General features: G+C 43.2%; 2 protein-coding genes across 4 annotated transcripts in view; one reads left to right on the forward strand and one right to left on the reverse strand.

Annotated features, from left to right (window-relative positions):
- PRKN (parkin RBR E3 ubiquitin protein ligase) overlaps nucleotides 1–1864 on the reverse strand; it is a 1086879-nt gene extending 1085015 nt beyond the window's left edge. For both annotated transcript variants that reach the window (XM_054697960.1, XM_054697959.1), the window contains exon 1: nucleotides 1823–1864. In XM_054697960.1, the coding sequence (XP_054553935.1) occupies nucleotides 1823–1829 (7 nt within the window). In that variant the 5' untranslated portion in view covers nucleotides 1830–1864. The remainder of the gene's footprint in view (nucleotides 1–1822) is intronic.
- Nucleotides 1865–2068: 204 nt separating this feature from the next.
- Nucleotides 2069–24655, forward strand: part of PACRG (parkin coregulated) — a 403478-nt gene continuing 380891 nt past the window's right edge. Inside the window, exon 1 of one of the 2 annotated variants that reach the window (XM_054697962.1) lies at nucleotides 2069–2479. In XM_054697962.1, coding sequence (XP_054553937.1) covers nucleotides 2324–2479 — 156 coding nt within the window. In that variant the 5' untranslated portion in view covers nucleotides 2069–2323. The remainder of the gene's footprint in view (nucleotides 2480–24655) is intronic. The other variant, XM_054697963.1, reaches the window with a different exon arrangement.

Raw genomic sequence — 24655 nt, forward strand, 5'->3', positions numbered from 1 at the left:
CCAGATCCTAGCAACTGTCTGTACACCTACTGGGTGCTCATCTATTGGAGAATAGTTGCATAATTTGTATACATCCATAAAATAAAAGACTAGGAGGAATTACTGGGGGGGTAGATCTGTACATGCACATATGTAAGTTACCTAAGAGAGCAAGTTGACCAAGGAGAGGAAAACTATATTCTGATTACTGTTTGTATTAATCAACCAAAAATCTTTCAAACATATGATACTGAATTTGAATTTTGACTATTGGCAGTATACTATATCTCTATATCATCTATATCTAACTTATCTAAATGTATTAAAGCACATGGATTATATAATCAGTGTGCTTTAATATTTCATACTACACAAATGCCTAAATCCAGTTCTAAAGGATATTTAGAATAGTACACAAAATCACTATTAAAATTCAGTGTCATACACAAAGACCGCTCATTTAAAAAAGGGAAAATGTATCTTCATGGAGGCGCCAAAAATTACACCTTCTGAGTTTTCTCAGATGGTTCTACTCTGCTATAATACTATCTCGAAGTTCTCCATACTTTTCACCAAGTCACGATTTTTCCAGCTTCAATTAAATTATGGTTCTGAAGCTGTCTGGGTCCGGGCATTAACATCTCAGTCCTACAGCAGATGGGAGACACAAGCGCTCTGGAACAGCCTCCCTGTCGAGGAGGGAACACTGGGGGCTGGAGAAAGCACAGGGAGTGTAGTTTTGACAGTGAGGTAAGTCAATGCCCTTGACTTCCTTCTACCAAGGTACCCATTTGTGTGTGTGTTTTCCTCAAAAATGAGTCGGAGCTTACACAGCGTGGAAGAGTGCCACTTGTATGTAAGAGGGTCTAGCCATGAAGGGCAGCACAGGCATAAAAAAGGCGAGGTCTAGGCTGTGATCACCTTTAACAGTAAAAACAATTCCCAGATACTGACTCAGGTGACTCAGGCCGAGCCCCCTCCGCGCCGCCTCTCCCTGGAGCTGTCCAGTGCGGCCAAGTCCACGAGGGCCCATTAAGGCTTTTATCACACCGCGCCCACTGGCAGACCCGGCGGTGCAACCCGCGGTATGAAACAACCCCCTGCACACCCTGCACGTGGTTTTCACAGGTAACTACCTCTCCTGCCCAGGGGGAGGATGTGGTTATTCACGCTATAGTCAATACTCCTGTGCACCGTGGGAAGCAATGGTTGGCACAGGAGAAAGAATAAAAAGGGCCAGGTGGTTCTCCAGGTCCCTGCTGTCAAGTCATCCCATCTGGGCAAGCCACACCCGAGCCCAGGTGCGCGGGTGCAACGGGGCTGCAGGGGCGCCCCCGGGGACACCCCGGAGAAGCGCCCAGCCTTCAGGCTCCACGGCCCGTCCGGCCGCCCCCGACAGCACCGCGCGCCCCACGGGTGCCCAGGGACGGGCGCGCAGCAACCGGGGCGTGCGCGAGTTGGCGCCCGCGGAGGCCCCTCCGGCCGTCTCCCCCGGGAGGGCGCCCGCCCGGTCTTGGGGGGCTCCTTCCCCGCGTCGCCGTCGGTCCCGCCCCTCGGGGCGCGATTCCCGAGGGGACCTGCGGGATCCGCGGGCGCGCCCCGTCCTCACGGGGGTCCCCGCGCGCGGCCCGCGCGCCCACGTGGGCGGCGGGTAGGGGGCGGGCCGGGCCTCCCGGCGCGGGGCCGCGGACACACGCCCGCCGCCGGCGGTTGGCACCTGCGGTGGCACCTGCGGTGGCACCTGCGGTGGCACCTGCGGGCACCGCGGTCCGCGCGCCGCGGCCGGCGAGGCCCACGGCCGGGCATGGCGGCGCGGAGGCCGTGCCCGGCGGGCACCACGTACCTAGCATGGTCTCGGCGGGCGGCGGCGGCGGGCGGCGGGGCCTCTGCGCGCACCCGCCCGCCCGCGCCTCCCACGGGGCGCTCGGGGTCCCCCGCCCCCAGCGCCGGCCCCGCCGCCCCGGCCCGCGCGCGGCCTTCTGGGAGTCGTAGTTCCCCGCGTCCTTCTGCGCGCGCCGCGCTTCCGGCCGGCGGCCCGGGAAACACGCGTCACGGGGGCGGGGCCACCCGGGCGCAGTGTTGACGCGTCGCCTAGCAACCAGGAAGCTCGCCTTTGGAAGCTTGTTGCCGCTCTCGCCGAGGTCCTGCCCGCGGCCCGCCCCTCCTTCCCGCAGGTCCCTCACCTGGAGCCGCCGCACACCTGGCGCGACCCGGGCGCCCGAGGGGCTGAATTCTACCTCAGGCGGTTTTTGTTACAGTGTCTTCCCGACCTCCTGTCCACATCCGTAAAACCCAGTGACTCGCTCACGACACGTTTTATGAGAACAAGACATTTCCTAGGAAGATGGTGGCAGAAAAAGAGACCCTGAGCATAAGCAAATGCCCAGACAAGATGCCGAAGAGGACCAAGCTGCTGGCACAACAGTCGCTCCCGGCACACCCGCCTCACTCCCTGGTCTCTGAGGGCTTCACAGTCAAAGCCATGATGAAAAACTCAGTCGTAAGTGACCCCCCCGGCCCCGCGCGCGCCCCGAGGCGGGGGCGCCGGGGGGCAGAGCCGGCTGGCCCCGGGACGGAGGCTGCACCCACGTCCTGCGGGGTGTTTGCCAAAAACTCAGCCAGTTGCAGACGGTGGCGACCAGCGAGGAGGTCAGGCTAGTCTGTCAGAGGGACCTTGGGCTGGTGAGGAGCGATGCCCACATCAAGCGCCCTCCTCCTAGGTCCTGGTTTCCAGACCACCCCAAATTACTCTTAAGCTAGTTACCCAAAGATTTAAAAAAAAAAAAACAAAAAAAACTTTAGGTATTTATTCCTAAACTAACCCCATTGCAGCAAAGGCCTCTACAGTGAGTTTTTAGAAAACATAAACTCTCAGAATTTGACATGTGCTGCTGGACAGAGGCGCACATAAATTCAATAAGTATTCCACAATAAGAATTCTAATTTAACCTAGTAAATGTCGGAGATCCTAGAATTTAAGGTAACAACTCTTTGTTACAAAGTGAGATCAGCTTGTAAGAGTCGAGCAATGCTACTTCATAGGAAGTGTATTTCCAGATAGATCTTTTATGTGTATTTGTATTTCAGTTCTATTATGGTAGTAAAAATAAAATAGCCCCAATACCATTTGGAGGGGAAAAGGGTTTAAAATGCACACAAATGGTTTAGCTACATGCGTGATTTAAAAAAATTAAGGGCTCCTATTCATTAAACAGCTTTAAATTTGTATTCTAAATCAGAATTTGCTATTGAGTAAGCACCTGTCTGGGAGCGAGAGATTAAATAATAAATGCAGTTTTCAAATTTGCATAACTTAACACTCTGGGAGGATCTGACTTATTGTATAGCAACTCATTATGTTAAATGTACAACGTTACTATCCAGTGTCACATTATTTGCTCTCATAAATGTTGCAAACCTCATACTTTATTCCTAAACCACATTCTTAAAATACAAGGATGAAACCGATTACCTCTTCGCCACTAGCCATAAACCCATGTTGCTATACATAAGGATCTTCTGGTTATTGGAATGTGTGACACTTGATTTAAATATCCTGGAAATCAACTGAAACTCCTACTTATTGTAGCCACAGTCCTATTGCATGTACTTCACATTAGGAGGTGGCCTTGAGAGTCACAATGACTTGTTCATCATCAACATATAGTACAGAATACTATATATTTACACTCTAGTATAAATACTAGAACCATTCAAGCTAATTACTTGTTTTTCTTCTACACAATGTCTATGATTACAAACTTGATGAGGTTTTTCAATGTTATTTTTCTTTACAGATGTAAAATATTGGTCAGCTTCTTTTTTTTTTTTTGCTAAGCCTATTTAGAAAAAAACATGATTCATAATCATGTTTATATTTCAACACAGCTTTATACCTAAAGTTATTGATTGTTCTGGAAAATCAAGGATTTCAGTAATGTCAAGTATGTTAAATATGCGTAAAAGACTCAAAGCATAGCAATGATGATGAAGCAGCCTTCTTTATAAACAATTAATTGAAAGAAATTATATTCCTATTTCCACATTTTTAAGGAATGTCTCTTAGTATAATATCTGCTTCTTTATTGAGATCTTAAAAATAGGCCATTCTTTCATAATCCAGAAATCATAATTCCTGGGTGCAAACATTATTCATCCACCCATCTACCGATCCATCCACCTACCCAATCAACCAACAACAGTTTTCTTTCTTAGGCTATAGTTAACAACTAACTAAACATAGTTCTGAGGACTTGGACTCATCAAGACATTCCTTGTCCTTGGTATGATAAGGAAAAGACAATACCATTTTGTAAATTAACGTCAGTGGCATCGGTATTACAGCCCTTCCTTTTCATAGCCAATATTTACATTTCACCATTTCTGTCCTTAACTGTGTAGACCTTTTGTCGTTAAAAAGTCAAAATATTTTTACCTTTTCCTTAAGGTTTCTTTCTATTCAGAAAATATTATGCCAGCATCAACTTCTCTTGACGATAAACCATTTTCTAGTGTTTGAATTCCAGTTTAGTTCCTTCTTTCAAATATTTCCACATTCAATAAGTCAGCCTTCCAGGGCTCTCCCACAAATGACATAAGAATACATCGTGTATTGAGACGCCCATGCTTCTTTGCGTGTGCTTTAGTAATGTAAGTGCACCGACTTGATCATTAACAGACTTGGTCAGACTGGACCAGGTGGCAAGCTGAACTCCTATTTCAACAGTCACCTGTGTATGAGAAAGCAAAATTATTTATGAAATAATGATGAACTTAAATGGGCAGTTTTTATATCTCAATGTATAATGTTGGTCTTCATTAGTAAGCAGTTGCTTTGCTTCCTTGAAGTTCTTGAGACTGTTGCTGTGTTCTCTGTGAAACAAACAATGACAAAATTCCTACCACCAGAGAATGAAATTAATGTTCATATTGTTGTAATGTTTGGCTTAAAAGAATCGGAAGGTTGCACAGTTCTTTTTCCCTTTAAAGACACTGTTTGTGGTACGGCGGAGATGATAACCAGCTAAGTTAGGGTACCGACCCAAGTTTCTGATGATAGAGAAATTGCCTTCAACTTAAGCTTTATATAGCACAGCCCGAGTGTTAAGCGAATGGGGGAAATAATTCCATATATACTATTACTCTATTTATGTAGAAACATTTACACTCACCAGTCATACAGTCATTCAACACAAAGTGGTAATGATCAATATTTGTAAATTAAATGTTAAGATACTGATTTGGTCGCCTTGTCCGAGATCAAGTAATGATAGAAACTAAGATGGAAGCTGTTCTCTCACATGGGAAGGCAGGTTTGTAGGCCACCCAGGAAGGAGGTTGGGCTTTGCTTCCCCATGAGATAGGTCCAGGGACCTGGGGGCCTTGTGCGGTTTTGCTTTTTATCCTGTAGGGTGATGCTCTGGGGTGGGGCGACCCCCTGCCGCCGGGGTCAAAGTCCTCCCCCAGGGAGGAGGAAGAGGCAGCAGAGGCCTCCAGTGATGGTGCGGCCCAGGCGCTGCCCCTTCAGTCACCTGCAGGCCTCTGCTCTCCCCTCTCGCCCAAGCCGGCCGGAGTCTGGCCCTTGAAGCAACTCGTGCGCCCTCGCCCCGTCCAGGAAAAGGGCCCCTCGAGGTCCAGCTTCCAGTGGTCTGCTGCGGGGGTTAGTTCTGAGAAGGAGGGGGCCTCGAGGCCGGCCCGCCTGGAGCCCTGCTCGCCTCTGGCCCGGGGCTGCGGCTGCCCGGCTGGCCAGTGGACTCGCAGGGCTGCTCGGCGCGTTTCCAGCAGAGCAGCCTCCTCTGACCCTCAGGGCCGGGGGCATCCGCAAGCTCGCGGAGGGCAGTGCTGTTTGCTCCGTGCGCGCAGCCGACACTGTGGTTCTTAATTTTGCACTTTTGTTGTTCCCGCGGGCAGAGAAGGCGCGCTCAGTGTGGGCTTCCTGTTTAATTTTTGTGACTAATGGAGTTAAAAATTCTGTAAAATGCCTATTGAGCATTTGGTATCCTCTTTGGTGAGGTGACTTTTCAAGACCTTTTACCTGTTTTCTCTTGTCTGGATTTGGCTTATTTGAAGTCCTTTTTATTTTATTTTATTTTATTTTATTTTATTTTATTCTTTTTATTTTATTTTATTTTAATTTTATTTTATTTTATATAAGGCACTTGTAAAAACATGTATCACAAGTACAGTTTCCCACTCTGTGGGTATCTTTCCATTCTCTTATTGAGGACTTTCATCCCTCTCTTATTAAAATATATACTTTGTGGGGAAGAAATAATTATGTCACATTTTATTGATGCAATTATTTATAATGTGTTTCTTGGCCAATTTAATTGTCTGGCCTTGAAATGCATATACATTAAAACAAGACTTGGAAAATACATTGATCAGAACCGCAATAGAATGGGCAATAGTGAAACAATGAAATAAAATGTAATTAAAGTAAAAAGCCTGAGCTAAAGAAAAGGAGAATCAATCTTGCCATTTGTAAGGGTCAGTATAATGTATTGATTGAGGTTCAGATTTAATTCTGAGCTTCTTGGCATCTGTTGCCAAAAGTGGAACATGACGCAGTTCTCATCACAGAAGTAGCCTGCCCATCCCTACAGACTTAATTCCCTACAGAGGATTCCGGCTTTCTCTCAGCTCTCTCTCAGAGAAATTAGTCATGTAGCGTTTTAAATATGTGCAATATAACCATAGCTATATTTTGCTTCTTACAAAATTATAGGAAATTTCATCCATAAACGACTTCACTAAGACCACCAAGTAGTCGACAGTAAAATGGTTCTTGAGGAACTGGATTTGGATGGGATTAAACTGATGAGCACACTGTGCAGTCTTGCGGTGGTCCAGTGTGATCTAAAACCAGAAATCACAGTGCCCGGGGGCTGTTAGCTCTAGTAGTTCTCAGCTCTCTTGACAGGAACAGGAGGCCACTGTTCTTATCAGGGTGGGGGAGGAAGTGTGTGATGCTGACAGTCCCAGATAGAGGCAGGATCTGGGAAGGCATCACAGAGGGAACCATGTTTGCTGAAATAGAAAAGATGAGGGAGACAAAGAAGATTAGGGGCGGTGGGCAAAGGCTCTGAGATACTGTAGTCCAGTCTTCCTGCTCATTCTGTTTACGATCTTTATTTTCTACATTTTTTGCCAAAATTAATTATGTCATAAATTATATTAATTAAATGCATGTTTAAAATCCTTCAAATTGCAGACATTTTTATAGGCAAATATATATGTACTTATGAATAGTATATGTATATTTATACACGTATGTTCATATACCTCGCATATTTTGTATTGTATATGATTATAATCTGTGTGAAACTTTATGGGTTTGTTCTAACATGCTAATAATTTATATATCATTGAAAGCTTTTTTTTAAAAAAAGATTTATTTATTTATGCACACGAGAACTGAGGTACAGTCCAGAGGTGCGGGGTGTGAGAGGATTCACCAGAGAGTAGGGAACAGAACAGGCGGATTGACTGAAATACACTGCTGAGGAGAGCAGCCAGGAGACAGGAGAGGTCTGCTGCACCATGTGGGTAGCTCCCTGGCCAGGGATGGAACTGGTGCTGCAGTGGCTGGCGATAGCTTCATAGTGCTGCCACTTAACCTCTTGTGCCACTAGGGAGGCCCCCATTGCAAGCTTCTTATAAGCATTGAAAAGCCTTTACAAAATTCTATCCTCTGAATATACCATGATTTTTTTTCAATCATTCACCCAGGTTGCTTTCAGGATTTTTGCTATTAAATGTAATGTTGAAGTAGTATTTATGTATGTATATATTTCCTGCATTTTAAAGATTCCTTGACATGCAATTTTAAAATCAAACATCCTAAGGATCTGAAGACTCCAATAAATGTTGGATTGATATTTTCACCTTCAAGTCTTGACTCTGCCTTAATTACTCTCTCCTGATTGGTAGAGGCTAGAGGTTGGGGATAGGAGCACCCCATCCTGCCTGCCTGTGTTGCAGGGATTAAGCTCAGCATCCATTCAGAATGTGTTTGGGAATGACTCAGAATCATCTAGGGCTTTATGTAGTTCTCAATTGGTTGCAAATTGGAACTATCCATAGAGCTTAAAGAGTGGTCTCTGTGTCCCACCCACCAAGATTCAAATTTGATTGTCCCAGCATTGATTTCAACAGTCTTTATTTGGGTGATGGAAGGCTGAGCATTGTGCCAATCTGAGGCACCTATAAGGGTCTTGTTTTAATCGTGCATCTCCCTGATAGCTAATGATGCATTTCCTTTCTATCGCCCTTTTTTTTTTTTTTTTGGTGGGACCCTCGCCAGTGGCCGGGGAACGAACTGGTGCTGCAGAGGCTGCAGGCAGCCTCGCAGCCCAGTGCTCAACCGCTGCACCACCAGGGGAGGCCCTCTATAGGCTCTTAATTATAGAGGTCTCGTCCTCTGTGGTGTGCCCATTCCTAACCTTGGCCCTCTGTCCCATTGGGTTGTCTGTCCTGCTCTTGCTGATGTGTAAATGCTATGTGTATGCTCTGAGCCTGCATCCATTCTGGATGTGGACTCATAAATCTTGTCTTGTCCTTGCACTTTTATTTTGTATTTTCTTGGATGCACAGAAAATTTAAATAGTTACATTTATCAAAGTCTCTCTTCATGGTTAGTAAAGTTTGTTCCTAGTTTCAGAAACAATGTTTTAAGCCTGATATCTTAAGTTTATTTTTCTTGTAATGTTCACATAGATTATCAGTTATTCAGTCACTAAGGTTTGGCTTTGATCTGCTCCATATGGAGACCCCACATCTGGTACCACTGATGTGTAGTGTCTGGGGGCTCTGCTCTGTCCTATTAGCCCATTTGCATCTCTCTGAGCTGGTAGCACATGGTCCTAAGTGCTGTAGCTTTACAAGTTTTGATGCATGCCAAGGTGCTTCCACCCATTTGCTGTCTTTCTCTGATGTTCTTGGTCTTTTATGACCATCTATAGAGATTTTAGGGTAAGTTGTCAAGTTTCGTGAAACTCCCTTTTGGGATTTTGATTAGAATGAAATTGAATATATAGGAAAATTTGGGGGTAATTGCAATCTATTCACAATTTGCTCTGGATTTTTTAAAAATTGTGAATAGTACTGAATTTTGCTTGAGGTGATGATCATGCGGCTTTTCTCCTTTAGTCTGTCAATATTAATATAAAGTTAGTGTCATCTGATATTCTAATATTTGGTCATCCTTTCTTTCTTGTACGTGATTATGATGTGCTTAAAAACTAAGTATAAGTGATTGCTATCGCTTTCATTTGTCAGGGAGAAAATATCTCCCAGTCACCCACCATAAGCCCTTGCATCTTCTCCCTCAGCCTGGGCACTAAGGCTATCGCAGTGTCCCGGGCAGCTTGGGCTGCAGGCCAAATGCCGCAGGCTGGGTGGCTGACACCACAGCTGTTTCTCATGATTCTGGAGGCTGCCAAGTACAAGATCAAGGTGCTTCATGATTCTGTTCTTGGCAAACATTCCCTTCTTGGCCAGCAGACAGTCTGGCTTCCTGTGTTCTCACATGTCCTTCCTCTTAACTCACCCTGAACCCCACCGGCATGACCTAACCTCACCCGACCACCCATAGAGACCCCACTCCAGATACCATCCCCTTAGGGGTTAGCGCCTCAGCATGTGAATTTTGAGGGACACAGGCATGGAGTCCAAAGCAGATGGGGAGATGGGATTGCTCAGGGGGGCTCCACCTTTGGAACTGGATGGGGATCTCTCTCTCTGGACTTCACTGCTAGAACAAAATGATGATCCTATAAACTAAAACTAAAACTTTCCTTTAGAAAGAAAATTAAATATGTATACTGCACTGGCCTTTGCAAAAATGATAATTTATTTAATATGTTGCATTTAATATATTATTTTAATACTGTGTTTTTGAACAATTATTTTCATTAGAAAAAGGAAACATGTTAGGTAGAATTTTAAGAGACTACTTAAAAGAGGAACAATAAATATCAAATCCTTTACCCTAGAGTTAATCACTCTTCAGTTATTCCAAAAAAGCTTGCCTGCATGTTTTTTGTGTAAAATCAGTGTTTTGTCATATATATGTTGTACATATACTTTAAATTTTAGTACCTGTCGTCACATTCTCACTGCGCATTTATTAGTTTTTTTTTCCTTGATTAGATTTACTTCTGGTTTGTTTTGTTCCTTTTGTTTCTCTGTTTAAATACTATCTCCTTTATATAATAATAATTCTGGTTGCCACATTAGATTTCTTAGTTATTTTAGAGTTATATTAGATTTATATTAAATTTCTTAGTTATTTTCTTTTTCTTGTTCTTCCTTATTCATTTTCTTATTCCAACTATTTTTAAATTTTTTATTACTCCCCCCCACCGACCCTCATATCCCATTTAGCCCTTTCTCCTGCCCCCCGTCCCTATTAACCCCAGAAACCTCACTTGATCTATTAATTTCTGCCAGTATCTCTGAATATTTCACTTTGTCTAATCATCTGCGATATAAATATCCAACATTTGTCTCTATGCTTCTGACTTGTTTTTCTACACAGAATGCCCGCAGCTCCTTCCATTTTTGCTCTAAATGATATTCCCCCTCTCCTTGCAGCTGAGTGGTGTTTCAGGCACGATCATACCACATCTCCTGAGCTGGCTCCTATGGACCAGCGTTCAGCTTGTTTGCATGTCCTAGTCCTAAGCCCTGTAGAGCATTCGTTTGTGAGTTGATGGTTTCACATTCTCTGGTTAGATGCCCAGGACTGGGATGGCTGGCTCATAAAGTATTTCCATATTTTTTAATTGTTAAGGCAGACCCATAATGGCTGCACCAGTTCGCACCCCCAGCAGCAGGGTAGCAGGCTCCGCTTTCTCCACATGTGCCCCAGCGCTCGGTGGTGGGGGCTGTTTTAACACGTGCCAGTCTCACAGCTCTGAGGTGGCATCTCCTTGTGGCTCTCACCTGCATCTCCTGTATTGGAAGAGACGATGAACCTTTTCCATGGACTGGCCTCCTGGGTCTCCTCCTTGGTGAACTGTCTGTCCAGACCCACCCCTTTGTTAAATTGGGTTGTTTGCTTTTATTGTTACATTGTATAAGATTTTACTTTACCTTGGATATTAACCCCTTGCTGGTTGTGCCATGTGTGAATATCCCCCCATCCAGTTGCATGTCTTTTTAACCTAATACTTTCTTTCCCTGTGTAAAATGCTTTTAACTTGAGGTCATCCCAATCATTTAATTTTGCTTTATTCCCCTTGCCATAGGGGTCAAGTCACCAAAAACATTTTTATTTATTTTTTTATTTATTTTAAATTAATAAATTTTATTTTCATATTCCCCATACAATTGCAACCCCCCATTCTGACCCCAATCCCTCCCCTCCCGCCCCCCACCCCCCAAAAAGTGTCTCTGGTTCATAGTTTTTGTTGATTTTGATTTTCACTTTCTTATAGTTAATCATTTTCCTGGTCCCTTATTTAATGCCGTGGAACATATCACCCAGTTTTATTCTATACATTTTACTATTGCAGGTCTAAAATCTAAATCCTTAATCTATTTGGAATTTATTTTTGTACATGAATTAGACAGGATCCACCTTCCCTCTCTGACACGCGGCCAGTTTTCTCAGCACCTTTTCTTGAAGAGTCTCTCCGTTACCCATTAGTGCTTGTAGCTGCTTTATCATAAATGAAGTATTGATATGTGAGTGGATTTATTTCTGGGCTTTTGATTCTGTTCCATTGATCCCTGTGTCTATTTTTGTGCTGATATCTTTTTTTTTAAATCTTTGTTGCTTTACAGTATAGTTTAAAGTCAGGTAACGCGATGCCTCTTTCTCTTCTTTTTCCTCAGAATTGATTCTGATGTTTGAGGCCTTTTGTGCTTCCATATAAATTTCAATATTTTTTGTTCAATTTCTTAGAAGAGCATTGTTGGTGTTTTAACAGGGATTGTGTGAAATCTAGATATACCTCTAGGTAGGATATTCATTTTGATTATATTGATTCTCCCAATCCATGACCACCGGAGGTCTGTCCACCTCCTCATGTCACTATCTAAATCTTTAATGATAACTTGTAGTTCTCATTGTATTGATCCTTTACCTCCTCAGTTAGGATAATTCAAAGGCATTTAATTCTTTTTGCAGTTATTGCAAGTGGAATTATTTTCTGAATTTTTCTTTTCCATTGTCTGTATATAAAAATGCAACAGATTTTTGTATGCTGACTTTGGGACCTTTGCTGTATCCCAAGTCTTGCTTTTTAAATATCTTCATATTTAATAGATTATCATTCTTGTTAAAAATATATAATTGTATTATTTTTAAGATTTATTTATTTATGCATACAAGAACTGGGGTACAGGCCAGCAATATGGAGGTGGTGAGAGGACTCACCAGAGACAGAGTGGGGAGCACAACAGGCAGATCCACTGAAATCCACTGCTGAGGGGAGCAGCGGGGAGACAGGAGAGGTCTGCTGCAGTATGTGGGTTTCTCCCTGGCCAGGGATCGAACTTCTGCTGCAGCGGCTGCGGATAGCCTCATAGGTTGCACCTTAACCCCTTGCGCCACGAGGGAGGCCCTATAACTATTTTTACATGATTGTTTCTTGAGGCATTATTTTCCTCATGGAAAATGATGGTTGGGGTTTTATGATTATGTTTTATTGGGAGTTTTTTTTTTTGAAGAATCATTTTATTTATGCATACAATTACTGGGGTGTAGGCCAGAGGATTGGGGTGTGAGTAGATACACCTGAGACAGAGTCTCAGGCAGATCTACTGAAGTACACTGCTGAGGGGAGCAGTGGGGAGACAGGAGAGGTCTGCTGCGCCATGTTGTCAGCTCCCTGCCTGGGGATCGAACTCGTGCTACAGTGGCTGGCCATAGCTTAATTGTGCTGAGACATAACCCCTTGTGCCACCAGGGAAGCCCTCAAACAGAACGCTTTTTAAAAATTTATCAGTGTGGCAGCACTATGAAGCAATCCACAGCCTCTGCAGCATGAGTTCGATCCCTTGCCGGCCAGGGAGCAACCCTCATGGCACAGCAGACCTCTCCTGACTCGCCTGCTGCCTCCCTCAGCAGTGTATTTCAGTCAGTCCTCCTGTTCTGCTCCCCCCTCTGTCTCTGGTGAATCCCCTTACCCCCCACACCTCTGGCCTATAACCCAGCTCTTGTATGCGTAAATAAATAAATCTTTAAAAAAAAGTTTATCAGTGTGATACACACACAGGTTTGTAGGCAAGCTGTGGAGAGGGCTCTCAGGTCCTTCCATCTCCATCCTGTGTCTGAACCCCCACCCCACAGGCCCACACTTGGTCAGTCTTCCATTTTTAAATATTTGTTGTAAATATTTTAAGAGTTATTTTAAATAATAGCTTGTGTTAATATTTCTTTTTAAAAAGAAGTGCTTCACTGGGTTCCAATAATAAATTATATATGTTAATGGATAGAACAAGGTATGTTTTGACACACACAACTGTGGCGGCATCACAGGAGTCATAGTAATGTCTGCACCCCTGCCCCATGCCTCTCCATAACTCCACTGCCCTCTCCCCCAGCTCCAGTTCAGCAGTGATCCGCTTCCATCACTACGGATGAGTTTGCATTTTCTAGAATTTCATACAAATGGATCAGGCAGAATATACTTTTATCCTGGCTTCTTTTCAATCAGCATGGTTGTTTTGGTGCATCTATATTATTGCATGTATGTACTTCATTCCTCTTTATTGCTACATGAGTTCCTTTGTATGAACATAGCACTTGGTAAATATTGGTTAATATTGAATGAGTGAATAAGTTACCCCTTGCTGTTGGTGAAAGTTTGGGTTGTGTCCAAGGTATGGCCATGAGCTACAGCTGCTGTGAACACCGTGCACCCATCTTTGTGTGGATGTTTGATTTTCTCTCTTGATTAACCACAAGAGCAGACTATCTGCACCCAGTGGTCAAGAACTAGAAAGGATTACACCCCAACTTGTCAGCCCTGCCCCCCAGCTGGAACAAGACATTAATAACAAAGATGACAAGTTCATCCTTGTCCTCTTACACATCTTCAAAAGATCTTAGAATATGTATAAGCCTGCTTCTGCATCAGAATTGTTCTCTTAGGTCAATACTACATAGAGAAAGAGGAAAAAAATCACTCTTATTTCTTATTTTAGAAAGTGTAAACTGTATCATGGTAAACAGCAGTGTTGTCATAACCTGACAATGCCCATTGTTGATTTAATACCACATGGTAGTGAATATATAGCTAGTATATGAATTTATTGAAGTGTTGTTGCACTGGATCATGAAAGTGATGTCTTCATAATTTTATCCACTACATTTGTTCATATTCACTTTCTCCCTTATAAGTTACCCAACATTTATTAATGTTTAGAACTTCTCATTAAAAACTGAAATAGTTAGTGCTTTAACATTTTGCTTCATTTGTTGAGTTTCTTGTACCTGAAACTCGAATTTATATCTGCTTTCGTTTATTTTTTTCCGAAGATATCTCTAGGGATCCTTCATACTTGACAAAGTGCCAAGAAGATATTTCCGCCTGGGGCCAACAGCTAGTTTGATGCTGACCTAAATGCATATATGCAATGTAGTCAGTGAATTTTGAAAATTTGAAGAATAGCACATTAAACTGCAATAATGAACTAATAAAATCTTTTATAGCATTTAGAAAATTATTTCTTAGACATTCACATTGTCATTTTATTCATTAACATTACGTGGGATCATAAGTTACACCATGTATTTCTAAGCCTAGCCAAAGATGGACAGATCGTTTCTGAATCAAATGATTTAACCTGACTACAATATGATAAGACATTTTGTTTGGGAAACCTAGACCCAGCATTTGCAACTAGATAATCCATCTTCAGCTTCTAGAGTAAAAGTCTAAGAAAATCTTTCCTACGCTGTCTATGAAGCTCTTTCCACGTTAAGTGCTGTGGCTTGTCATAATTAAAGTTGTTATCTTCATATAGTCTCTGCCAGTGTGTGACATACATTAGCTTTAAACTTTCAAAACCTTAAATGCTTCATTAGCAGATGAAAACACTACTAAAGCTTCGGAAGGTTTTCATAAAGTGTAAATGAGACAGTACAGTGAACACAGGCATGTGCTTTGCAACATGCACATAAAATGCAGTAAGTGTTCACGATGTGGTAGTTTTATATCTTTCATATATCTGCTAATATGTAATTGGCCTGTGCTATAAACCAGATCTTTGAAGATTTTATAGGATTCTCCTTTATGCCTTAGCCACTTGTGGTAGTGAGTTATGTGTTCAGGAAGGCATAGTAATGCTTATAAGTCACCAAGGTACTATTCCGTGTTTGCTTAATCACTTCACTGGCCTTTACCTTGCTTTACAAATGCGCTTAATTCAATAAGGAAGATGCGTCTCCTGAAGATTTCCCATTAGTGAAAGGGTTTTTAAGCCATATACATTATTTTTATTTGGGTGATAGATAAGACTCAAGCAATTTTATACTTTTTTATTTTTTTTTTACTTTTTAGGAAGCACTTTCAAGCTAGCATAATAGCTAACCATGTTGTAGGTCTATAAAAACAAGTTCATATAAGTATTTTAGCCTGTTATTTGGCAACTAAATGCTTTAAAACAAATAGAGATTATTCATGTTCCCATTAGTCATTTAGACATTGGTATCTAGCTGTCGTTTGTTTCTGCTTTAATGCAGTTCAACTGCTAAAATTAAATACCATTCATCTAACATCCATGCTGAAATCTTTGTCTTTGCAAGACAAATCAGAATTTCTGACAAAATGGGGTTTACCTGCACTGAGAAATTTGTCTTAAGTTTTTAGTGTTTATCTTAATTGTGAATATCAAATGCAACCTCTCAGATGAGTGATATTGGCAAATTTCAAATTGTCTCTAAATCTGCAAATATACCCTTCATTTTCCCTAGCCTGGGCCTAAATTGCTCTGCTTGCATTTGTAATCAGAAATTGATTGGGTTGCTGTGGAAACTGGAAAAGAATATTGCTTTTTGAAGAAAAAAACGTGGTAGAAGTACTGTTATCATAATTGTCTGACATCCTAAATGCCTATCACTCTCTGTAGTGCATTGATAAAATTTTCACATTCCAAGCCCAGAATGCTTGCCTCCAGAACACTGCTTTGTGGTCAGTATTAATCCTCTAGATTGATTTTTTGACACTGAGTGTCTTTGTTACATTTTTAATTTGCTTTCATACTGAAAAATTTTTTTACGCAAAATAATATTCATTTCCATTTTATTCATATTTACAAGGCACATCATAGGAAATAAACAAGTACTGTAAAATATAAGTTATTTAGAAGCTAATCATCTGAAACATTTCAACTACTTACCAAGAAGACATAAAACTTGTGTAAAAAATCCTGTTGAAGAAAGAATTTTTAACATCTGGTAATAGATGCAGCCTAGAAGTGAGGGTCTAAAAAGACAATATCATACCCAGAAAGACAATATCATTCATTTACCACATGGAAGATGAACTCATTTGTTCTGAAAGGGTTGTTTTTTTGCAAAAAGAATTGAGAAAGTGAAGATTGACCCAAGGAGAGAGGAAGGAACCCCCAAGAAGGAAGCACAAAGGGACCTGAGCAGAGCAGGGAAACCTGTTGGGAGTGAGGACAAACAGCACATGCACCAGCGGCACTAATTTCCACTGTTGCCAGCTTCTCCAGCTTTCTGGAGACTTCCTTTGGTTTCCTGACTCCAGCAAAAGCAAATGCAGAGAGGTATCTGTGACTTGTGAAGTCTAAAACAAAATATTCCCAATCCCCTAAAAATTATAGGAAAACAAAGATTCACAAAAGGGAAACCAATCTGCAGAGGACCATTGATGGAGAACACTCTGTTCAGTGAGCCTGAGTTGAGAAGAGACCTGCTCAGCTCTAGCGTGTGCTGGGGTTTGTACATACTGAACAAAGACAATCTGTGCTTAATACTCCCAACGCTGTTGTCTGTTTAACGCGTTGTTGAGGCTAAGTTAGTTATTCAGATCCTAGTCGAGGGTATTTCATTTCACTATAGACAGGTGGGGTGTCCCCCACTTTTCAAAAGTTCACATCACATCATTTCGCTTTTACAACAGGCCTACATTAGAACCTGTATCTTAACCTAAAGAAATCTAAAGAGGGTTTTTGCTTTTATGACAAACAGCAAAAACAGTGTTGAGTGTTGGTTATTTTGGGGGTCTTGGAACACTCAAAATATTTCTCTATAAAGATAATTCCCTTTAATGGTAATTGCTTCTTTACTTCAGATTAAGAAAGGTTGCCTAAAAACACTACTTTTTAAAAAATGAAATTTTATCGATTTGCCATTTATTTACAAAACTATACAATCTAGGGAATTTAACTTTACACCTCAACTTGAACGCCTGCTTCTCTTGCACACCTGCCATGCTTCAGTGCCAGGATGTGCTCATCTCCTTTGGATAACAGGGGAAACCTGTCCTTCAGGAGTTGGAAACCACTGAGCATGTTGTGTTCAGGGAGCAACAGCGTGTGTGTTGAGAAGTTAGTTCCTGTCTTCCTTTTGAGAGCTGGGACACAGGCAAAAATATATATCCGCCTTCATGTACTGGGCACCCTGCTGCACAGCTAAAATTGATTTTGCAAACTAGATTTCTTACTCAGTAAGTAAAACATGGGGAAAAAAAATCTTTCCGGCTGCACATACTATCATGTACACTTTGTTGTTGTTTTTCATTAGGTCATAATTAAATCAGTAATAAATCATAGTTTGAGTCAAAAGGGCATGCAGTGCAGTGTGGAGTTCCCCCTTTACAGAGACAGACAAATATGTGTGTTATAGAAGTGTTTTATGCATTTTTGGCAAATATGTATGTATACATTCACAGTTGTCAGACTTCATTGAGCAAATCTGAGGGTGCATAGTACAATATTACAGATTCATCTTGCGCACATTGGTAATCAGATTGTCTTTTCATCTGTCAGTTGGTCATGTAAAGATCTTTAGAAAGTGCCCATTATACACATCTGCCCATTTTTTTATCAAGTGCCTGTCTTTTCATGATTAACTTGGGAGAGCTCTCCCATTCTCTAGCCCTCTAGTTCTTTTCTTGATTGTATATTTTGTAAATATCTCCTTCCCTTCTGCAGCTTGTCTTTTCACTCAATTAGTAGTTTCCTCGTAAACAAAATACATTCCTTTCAGTTTTGTCAAATGTATCCATTTTTTCCTTCCAGGTTAGTATCTTCTTGGTCTTAAGTAATCATTACCTATCTTGAAGCTATAAAAATACTCTTATTATTTACAAATAGCTCTGCAGTTCACCTGGGATTTATTTTTGAGTAAGCAGGAGTAGGATCAAGTCTCATTTTGTCCATCTGCATGTGTATATCTGATTGACTCAGCTCTAGTTTTTGAAAAAACTCCATAGTTCCCTGCTGTAACCTTTGCCATAGATTGAGTGTGTATCCGTCTGGCTGTGTTTCTAGACTCCGTAGTCTGTTCTTTTGCTTGCTCATTATGACTTTGCATTGTATGTTGCTGTTCAGATGTAAGTTTGCCAACATTTTTCTTCAGAAGTGATTTGGATGTTTTTGGGCCTTTCATTTCCAAATAAACTTTAAATTATTATATAAAGTTTGCCAAGTTCTAGAGGAAAAAAAAATTGGATGCAGCTTGGAATTGCAGTGATATATATACCTCAGTGGTGAGAATGGGCATCTACATTATATTGAATCTTCTAAGCCGGGAAATTGGTATAATTCACTTGAATTATAAGGTCTCCTTTACTTTCTCTCTATAAACTTAGAGAATATGCTCTACAGAGGTCTTACATATATTTCTTAACATCTAGTTCCTAATGTATACGGTATGGTTTTTAAGGGGCTCTTCTAATTTTTTACTTACACAGTTATGTTTTTATTCAGGAGACCACTGCCTATTATTTTTATAATGTATGTGTTGAGTATTGAGACTTTTTGCATACATAATCACGTCCTATGTGAATGAAAAATTTTCTTTCTTTTTTTCCTAATCATGGAACATTTTTCTTGTCTACTGAGTGGGGCTGAGATTTAGTTCATTGTTGACTACATAAATAATTGTGGACATTCATGCTTTCTTCCCACAAAGACAGGCTCCAGTATTTTACTATAAAGTATATAGTATATATACTATATAGTAATATATCTTTATGTTTACCTTAGATTTCTTTCATAAAGTGAGTGCAGTGATCTACTCCTGTGTGCCTACAGTTTATGTCTTAGATGTTCTTTTATAATTTTATGTATGTTGAGATGATCATATGCTTGGAATCAGTTTGTTATATTTTATTTATGAATTTTATATCTATGTTCTCAAGTGATACTGATACTGACCTTTAATTTTCCGTTTTCACATTATCCTTTTTGGTATCTCTGTATTTGGAGAAAATAAAATAAAGCTGTCACTGACAGATTAAGGAACATATCATTCAATATATAAATATGACATATTTGCTATGTATAAATGAGACAGTAAGAGATAGTGGTTACATTTTAAAGTAGTACAGTTATATTTTTAGCTTTCTCATCAGAATGCTGTGCTGTTTTGAATGTCCTTGTTTTCTCGATCTCTTACCTTCTTTGTAAAATGAGATATTTGTCATGTATGATTTGCAAAGCCGCTTCCAGCTCTGTCCCTGTGCTATGCACTCAGCTGATGCTTGTGCATGACTAAATAGACATTAACTTGTGTCATTTTTTCTACTGACTTTATCATATGCTCAGCCTCCATGCAGGAGTTTAAAATCCTGGCCTTGCGTTGCCCAGTTTTCCACCCATTGCCATGTGATCGCTTGGTTGAATATTTGTGGTACTTTGTGTGGCTCCTCAGGTAATCGCAGGTGGGTGTGCTCTGTGCTGTGGTTATTAAGGATGTGAATGACAGAATGGCTGCCTGGCTTGGAAATCCCAGCTCTACATTCTATATGCCAAGCCAGTTATATTTCCTTTTCATAGTTTCTTCACCTATAAAATAAGGACATGAAAATTAATTGAGCTAACATACTCAAAACCCTACGACCATCGCCTGCTACATATCAGTGAGCTCTCATAATGAGCGTGAGGATATTGGTGTCCAGAACCTGAAAATAAACCATTTCCTTAGCCTTGAACAAATGAAAATAATCATGTATCTATAAAATGTACAATCTATTTTCAATAATTTTTTCCAAAAGAAAAATAGTGTACATTTTTTGAAGTCTTGAACTCAAATAATATATATGTATCTTTTGCTGAAAAAAATGACATACTTTTAACCCAACATGTAGAAACATTCTCTGCATTAGGGAAACTTTTTAGTATTAAAATAAAATTTTTGTGCCCTTTACCTTTGAGCAAAACCTAGGCTACCTGTGCATGTGTTGACATGGACTTTCCTTTATTACTTCCACGGGAAGAGCAGGCAGAAGGACATGCTTTGAATGAGGGGAAACAGCCCCCAGGAATACAGAGGTGCTTGGATGATCGCCACTGATTGCAACTGAGCTGAATTATAAAATGTCTAAGACCAGATGTCATTAAAGAAAACCAGAAATTGGCGTTACTAGGCGTGAGAATGGTTTTGTAGATGAAGAGCCTGCCCTTCTGCTTCCTGTAGGCTTCCTGCGAGTGTAGATACTAAGTTAGGACCTGAGGACCTGAGAGTACCCTAGCTGTGGTTTCTAGGTTATGGAACCATGTGAATATTCATGTCACCCCCTGTTTCTGAGAATATTCTTGGTTAATGAGAAAATACATAATAAAGCCTCCAGATCACTCCCAACGGCCGTGAGTGTAAGAGCCGAAGGGACACACAGGGTGAGAAATGTTGGATATTATCCATTTAAATGAATTTTATAATATATATCCTCCAAAATTTTATTTTCTTAGGAATTATTCGTCCATATTTACTGATAGCTTTGGTAACTAGTGCCTTTTCTGTCGCTCTGGCAGGTAGGAACATACTCTGGGGACAAGAGACGTATATTTGTTGGCTGCACGGAAGTAGTAAAAATACTACTCGAGTGTCTTAGAAAATTAGAATTTCTGAACTTTCCCTTAACAGAATGCATGGCTAATCATGAGCTCATCTTTTTGCCTATGGTAACATAAATGGAGCGTCAGGTATTTTCGTGTTTAACACGGTGTTCCAAAGGGCTAACGCAGGAATATTTTTCTGGAAACGAAGCCTTCGGGCGGCTGTGTGTGTGTGTGTCAGCTGTGGATGCCCCCAGGGAAGCCTCAGGCGGGCCTTCCTGTGCAGGTGGTCTGCGGAGGGAGCCTTCCAGGCGCCTCTGGTGGGGGAAAGTGAAGCGGCGGGCAGGGAGAGCTCAGCAAGGCCGCGGCTTCGAGGCAGACCAGCCCAAATCAATCCCATGAAGAGGACGCGAAGTTCGGTGTTGAATGGAGTGAAGAGGAGCGACCTGAGGACGAGGAGCGACTTGAAGAGGAGTGAGCCAGCCGCCCGTGCCCCTGCAGCCCCGGCCTGGCCGCCACGCTGGTGACTCCAAGCGCTGGACAGACGCCCGGCGCCCCCGACGCCGCCCGGGCGAGCCAGGCCTCCCAAGGGCACAGGTGCAGGCGCCAGCCGCGGGGCCCGGGGGTTCCCAGGAACCCGCTTGCAGCACCCGCCCCGCAGAGAAGGGGCCTGCACCCTCCGCCCAAGAGCCTCCGAAGGGCCCCCCTGCGCAGGCCGACGTGGGAGCTTCGAGCAGCCCAGCGAGCAGGGGCGCGGCAGGGGCGCGGCGGGCCGGGGACTTGGGCGAACCCCGGGCAGGGCCAGCGAGGGCAGAGGCCTGAGGGAGCAGCCTCCGCCCCGGAGGCCCGGCGTGGGAGGCTCGCGGAGGACCAGGGCGTGCGGGCTGGGGTGGCGCGGCCGCGGGGCTCGGGGTGCTTTGCTGGGACGGAGGCTCAGCAAGGCCAGAGCGGCCGGAGGACAGTGCGCTGTGGCGGAGGAGAAGGGGTAGGAACCGAGGCGAGAGGATCGGAGCTCAGCGAGTGCGGGGTTATGGATCTTTGGGGGCGCTGTGGCTTCTCCCCTCTGGGGCACAGACGGGGGAGCCCCGCGGGAGAGTGGGGGCGCCTGGAAGGGGCGCCGGGGGTGTGCGCAGAGCCGACCCGGGGCAGGTGGGCGGGCAGGAGGGAGACGGCCGGGCGGGTCGTGCTGCTTGAAGCACGAGGCGGTGGGGGCGCAGGCGGGTGGGCGCGTGGGAAACTGAGTCCGTCGGGGCAGATGGTCTGGGGGGGCGGCCGAGCGGTGGGGGGCACCGCGCCTGCTGCCCACGCGCCCCCAACCCAGCCTCCCGCGGCCGGGAGCCACCGGGCCCCGCTCGCTGGGGTTCAGATTTCATCCAACTTGCGGCCTCAGAAACCCCACTCCTGGGTTTAATGCAAGAAGAAACTTCTAGCCCCGCTTTGTGTCTCCGTCCCGCTCTGCGCGGCCAAAGGCAGCGTCTGCGCGCCTGTTGCACAAAATCTCCATGGCTGGTTTGCCCTTCAGTGATCTGGACCCCAGCGAACGTGTTTAAAGAGCGTCTTTCCTTTTTCTCCGCTCTGTAATTCTCTTTAAATAGACGAGAGATCCACCCTTACTCTCCCCCGACGTGAAGCTCTTGCTCCCGTTAGAAACCACAGCCTGGGTTTTGCGTGATTCTTCACCCTCCTCTGCGGGCCAAGCCCTGCACCAGTTTCAGGTTTCTCCATCTCATAGGTCGGGAAATTGATTTATAAGGGCTAAGCCAATTCCTTAAGACAAAACCCTTAGTGATTTGAAAAGCCTATCTGAGGGACACGAAACTTACCTACTTTCTCTTGACAGATACAAGGCAACAAGGCTGGTAAATAGCTTTTCTCAAGCAGGGTCTCCGCTGTCCTGTCCGTTGTTCCACTCGTTGGCATTTAGTAAGTTCCCAGTAAACAACAACTGAACAGAGGCCTCCTTTGTGGTGCCGGGGTTGAGTCTCATGCTGTCAAGCTATCGACAGCCACCGCCTGAGTTCGATCCCAGCCAGGGAGCTCCCCACAGGGCGCAGCAGACCTCTCCTGTCTCCCCGCTGCTCCCCTCAGCAGTGGATTTCAGTCAGTCTGCCTGTTCTGCTCCCCATCTGTCTGTGGTCAATCCTCTCACGCTCACACCTCTGGCCGTGTCCTTGTATGTGTAAATAAATAAAAATAAATCTTTTAAAAAAATGAATAGAGGACGCAATAACACAAAGCTTGACCAGCGTGGCTCTGATCTGCAGCAGGAGGAGAGATCATCCCACCGGGGACTGTCCGCAAGGAGGACGCGTCCAGAAGGCATTTAAAACTGAGGACGACTCAACACGCTGGGAAAGGAAATCTGTTTACTCGGAGCCAAGGAAACACTGGAAAAGGAAAGGCCATTGGGAGGCATGGTCTGTCCTCTGGAGACACAGAGGATTCGTCTGGAGAGCTCCCAGATGAGGGGCCCCTGAGGACCTTGGTGGCCTTGGATTGACTCTGCCTCCACCAGGGAGAGCCGGTGGGAGAGGCCCAGGACAGAAATCATCAGGGCCTCGAAGCTCTCTGCTTTATACTGCTCAGTGACTGTTAGTCTGAAAGGTCAGAAGTACGTGGAAGTATACGGGTGTTTGTCAAAAGACCTTTAAAAACGATAAATTTGGGGCCCCAATGGGGCTGCTATGACAGGGCCACCCATGGACTTCATTTCAAGTTGTTTTCCTTCTAGAGACTAATTTACATTGTGTGAGTAGCTTACTACTTGCGTCCTGTTGTAAGCTAGAGATGGCACATTTTAAAATCGACCTCACATATAGAGCAGTGAATAATCAATTGAGGAAGCAGATTAGTTTTGCATTTTTCAAACACAAACTTTGCTTTTTATCCTGATAGGGACTCATTGATTTGAGTACAATATTGTTTTACAGCAAAGTGTAACCTTGATTTATATTCTGATGTTAAGTATTTATACGACTATACCCTGGATGTGCACTATTTTATCTCTATAATTACACAAAATGGGCCAGGTCTTCTTTTTTACGGCAATAAACAATACATTTAGCTGCAAACACCCTGTCACGTGCAAGTAGGTCCTGTTTTCATGAAACCAATTAATGATCGTGGTAGGTTCTTTATTTCCCTAAATTTTAAGACTGGCCTCACAAAAATCAGAAGTATCCGGACTTTCAAATTTACAATAGCCATTCAAACTTTAAATGCCCTTGATTAATAAAAATACACGTGACAGCAAAGCCTAGCTCTGCTTTTAAGCTGTTAGAGAGACCATAAAATGATGATGGCGGCAGTAAACGTTATGACTGTCCTAAGATGTTTCCTGAGGGATTCCGCCACCATCTCCCGCGCTTCCCTCAAGACTGACCCTCTCTCCTTGAGAAGCCGACGGGGAAGGAGGGCTGCAGAGACAAGACCCCCGCAGGGTCACCTGTCAGGGCTCTGACAAGGCTCTGATAGAAAACCTAATTTACAGTTGAAGAAGCACATCCATTATCCTTGCGATTTTAAAATAGAACATACATCAGCAAAATGATAAAAGAAAGTGCTTAAGAATTATGAAAGTCAAGGACTATTTCATACCATAAAGTCACAACCCCAATTTGAACATTACTTTAAATTATAGTAGAGGCTAATGATATTCATGTGCTCTGGTCTCTGAAAATTAGTATCGCAGCAT

The sequence above is a fragment of the Talpa occidentalis genome, unplaced genomic scaffold, assembly GCF_014898055.3.
Source record: "Talpa occidentalis isolate TD23 unplaced genomic scaffold, MPIMG_talOcc4v2.1 talOcc4.2, whole genome shotgun sequence".
Lineage (NCBI taxonomy): Eukaryota > Metazoa > Chordata > Mammalia > Eulipotyphla > Talpidae > Talpa > Talpa occidentalis.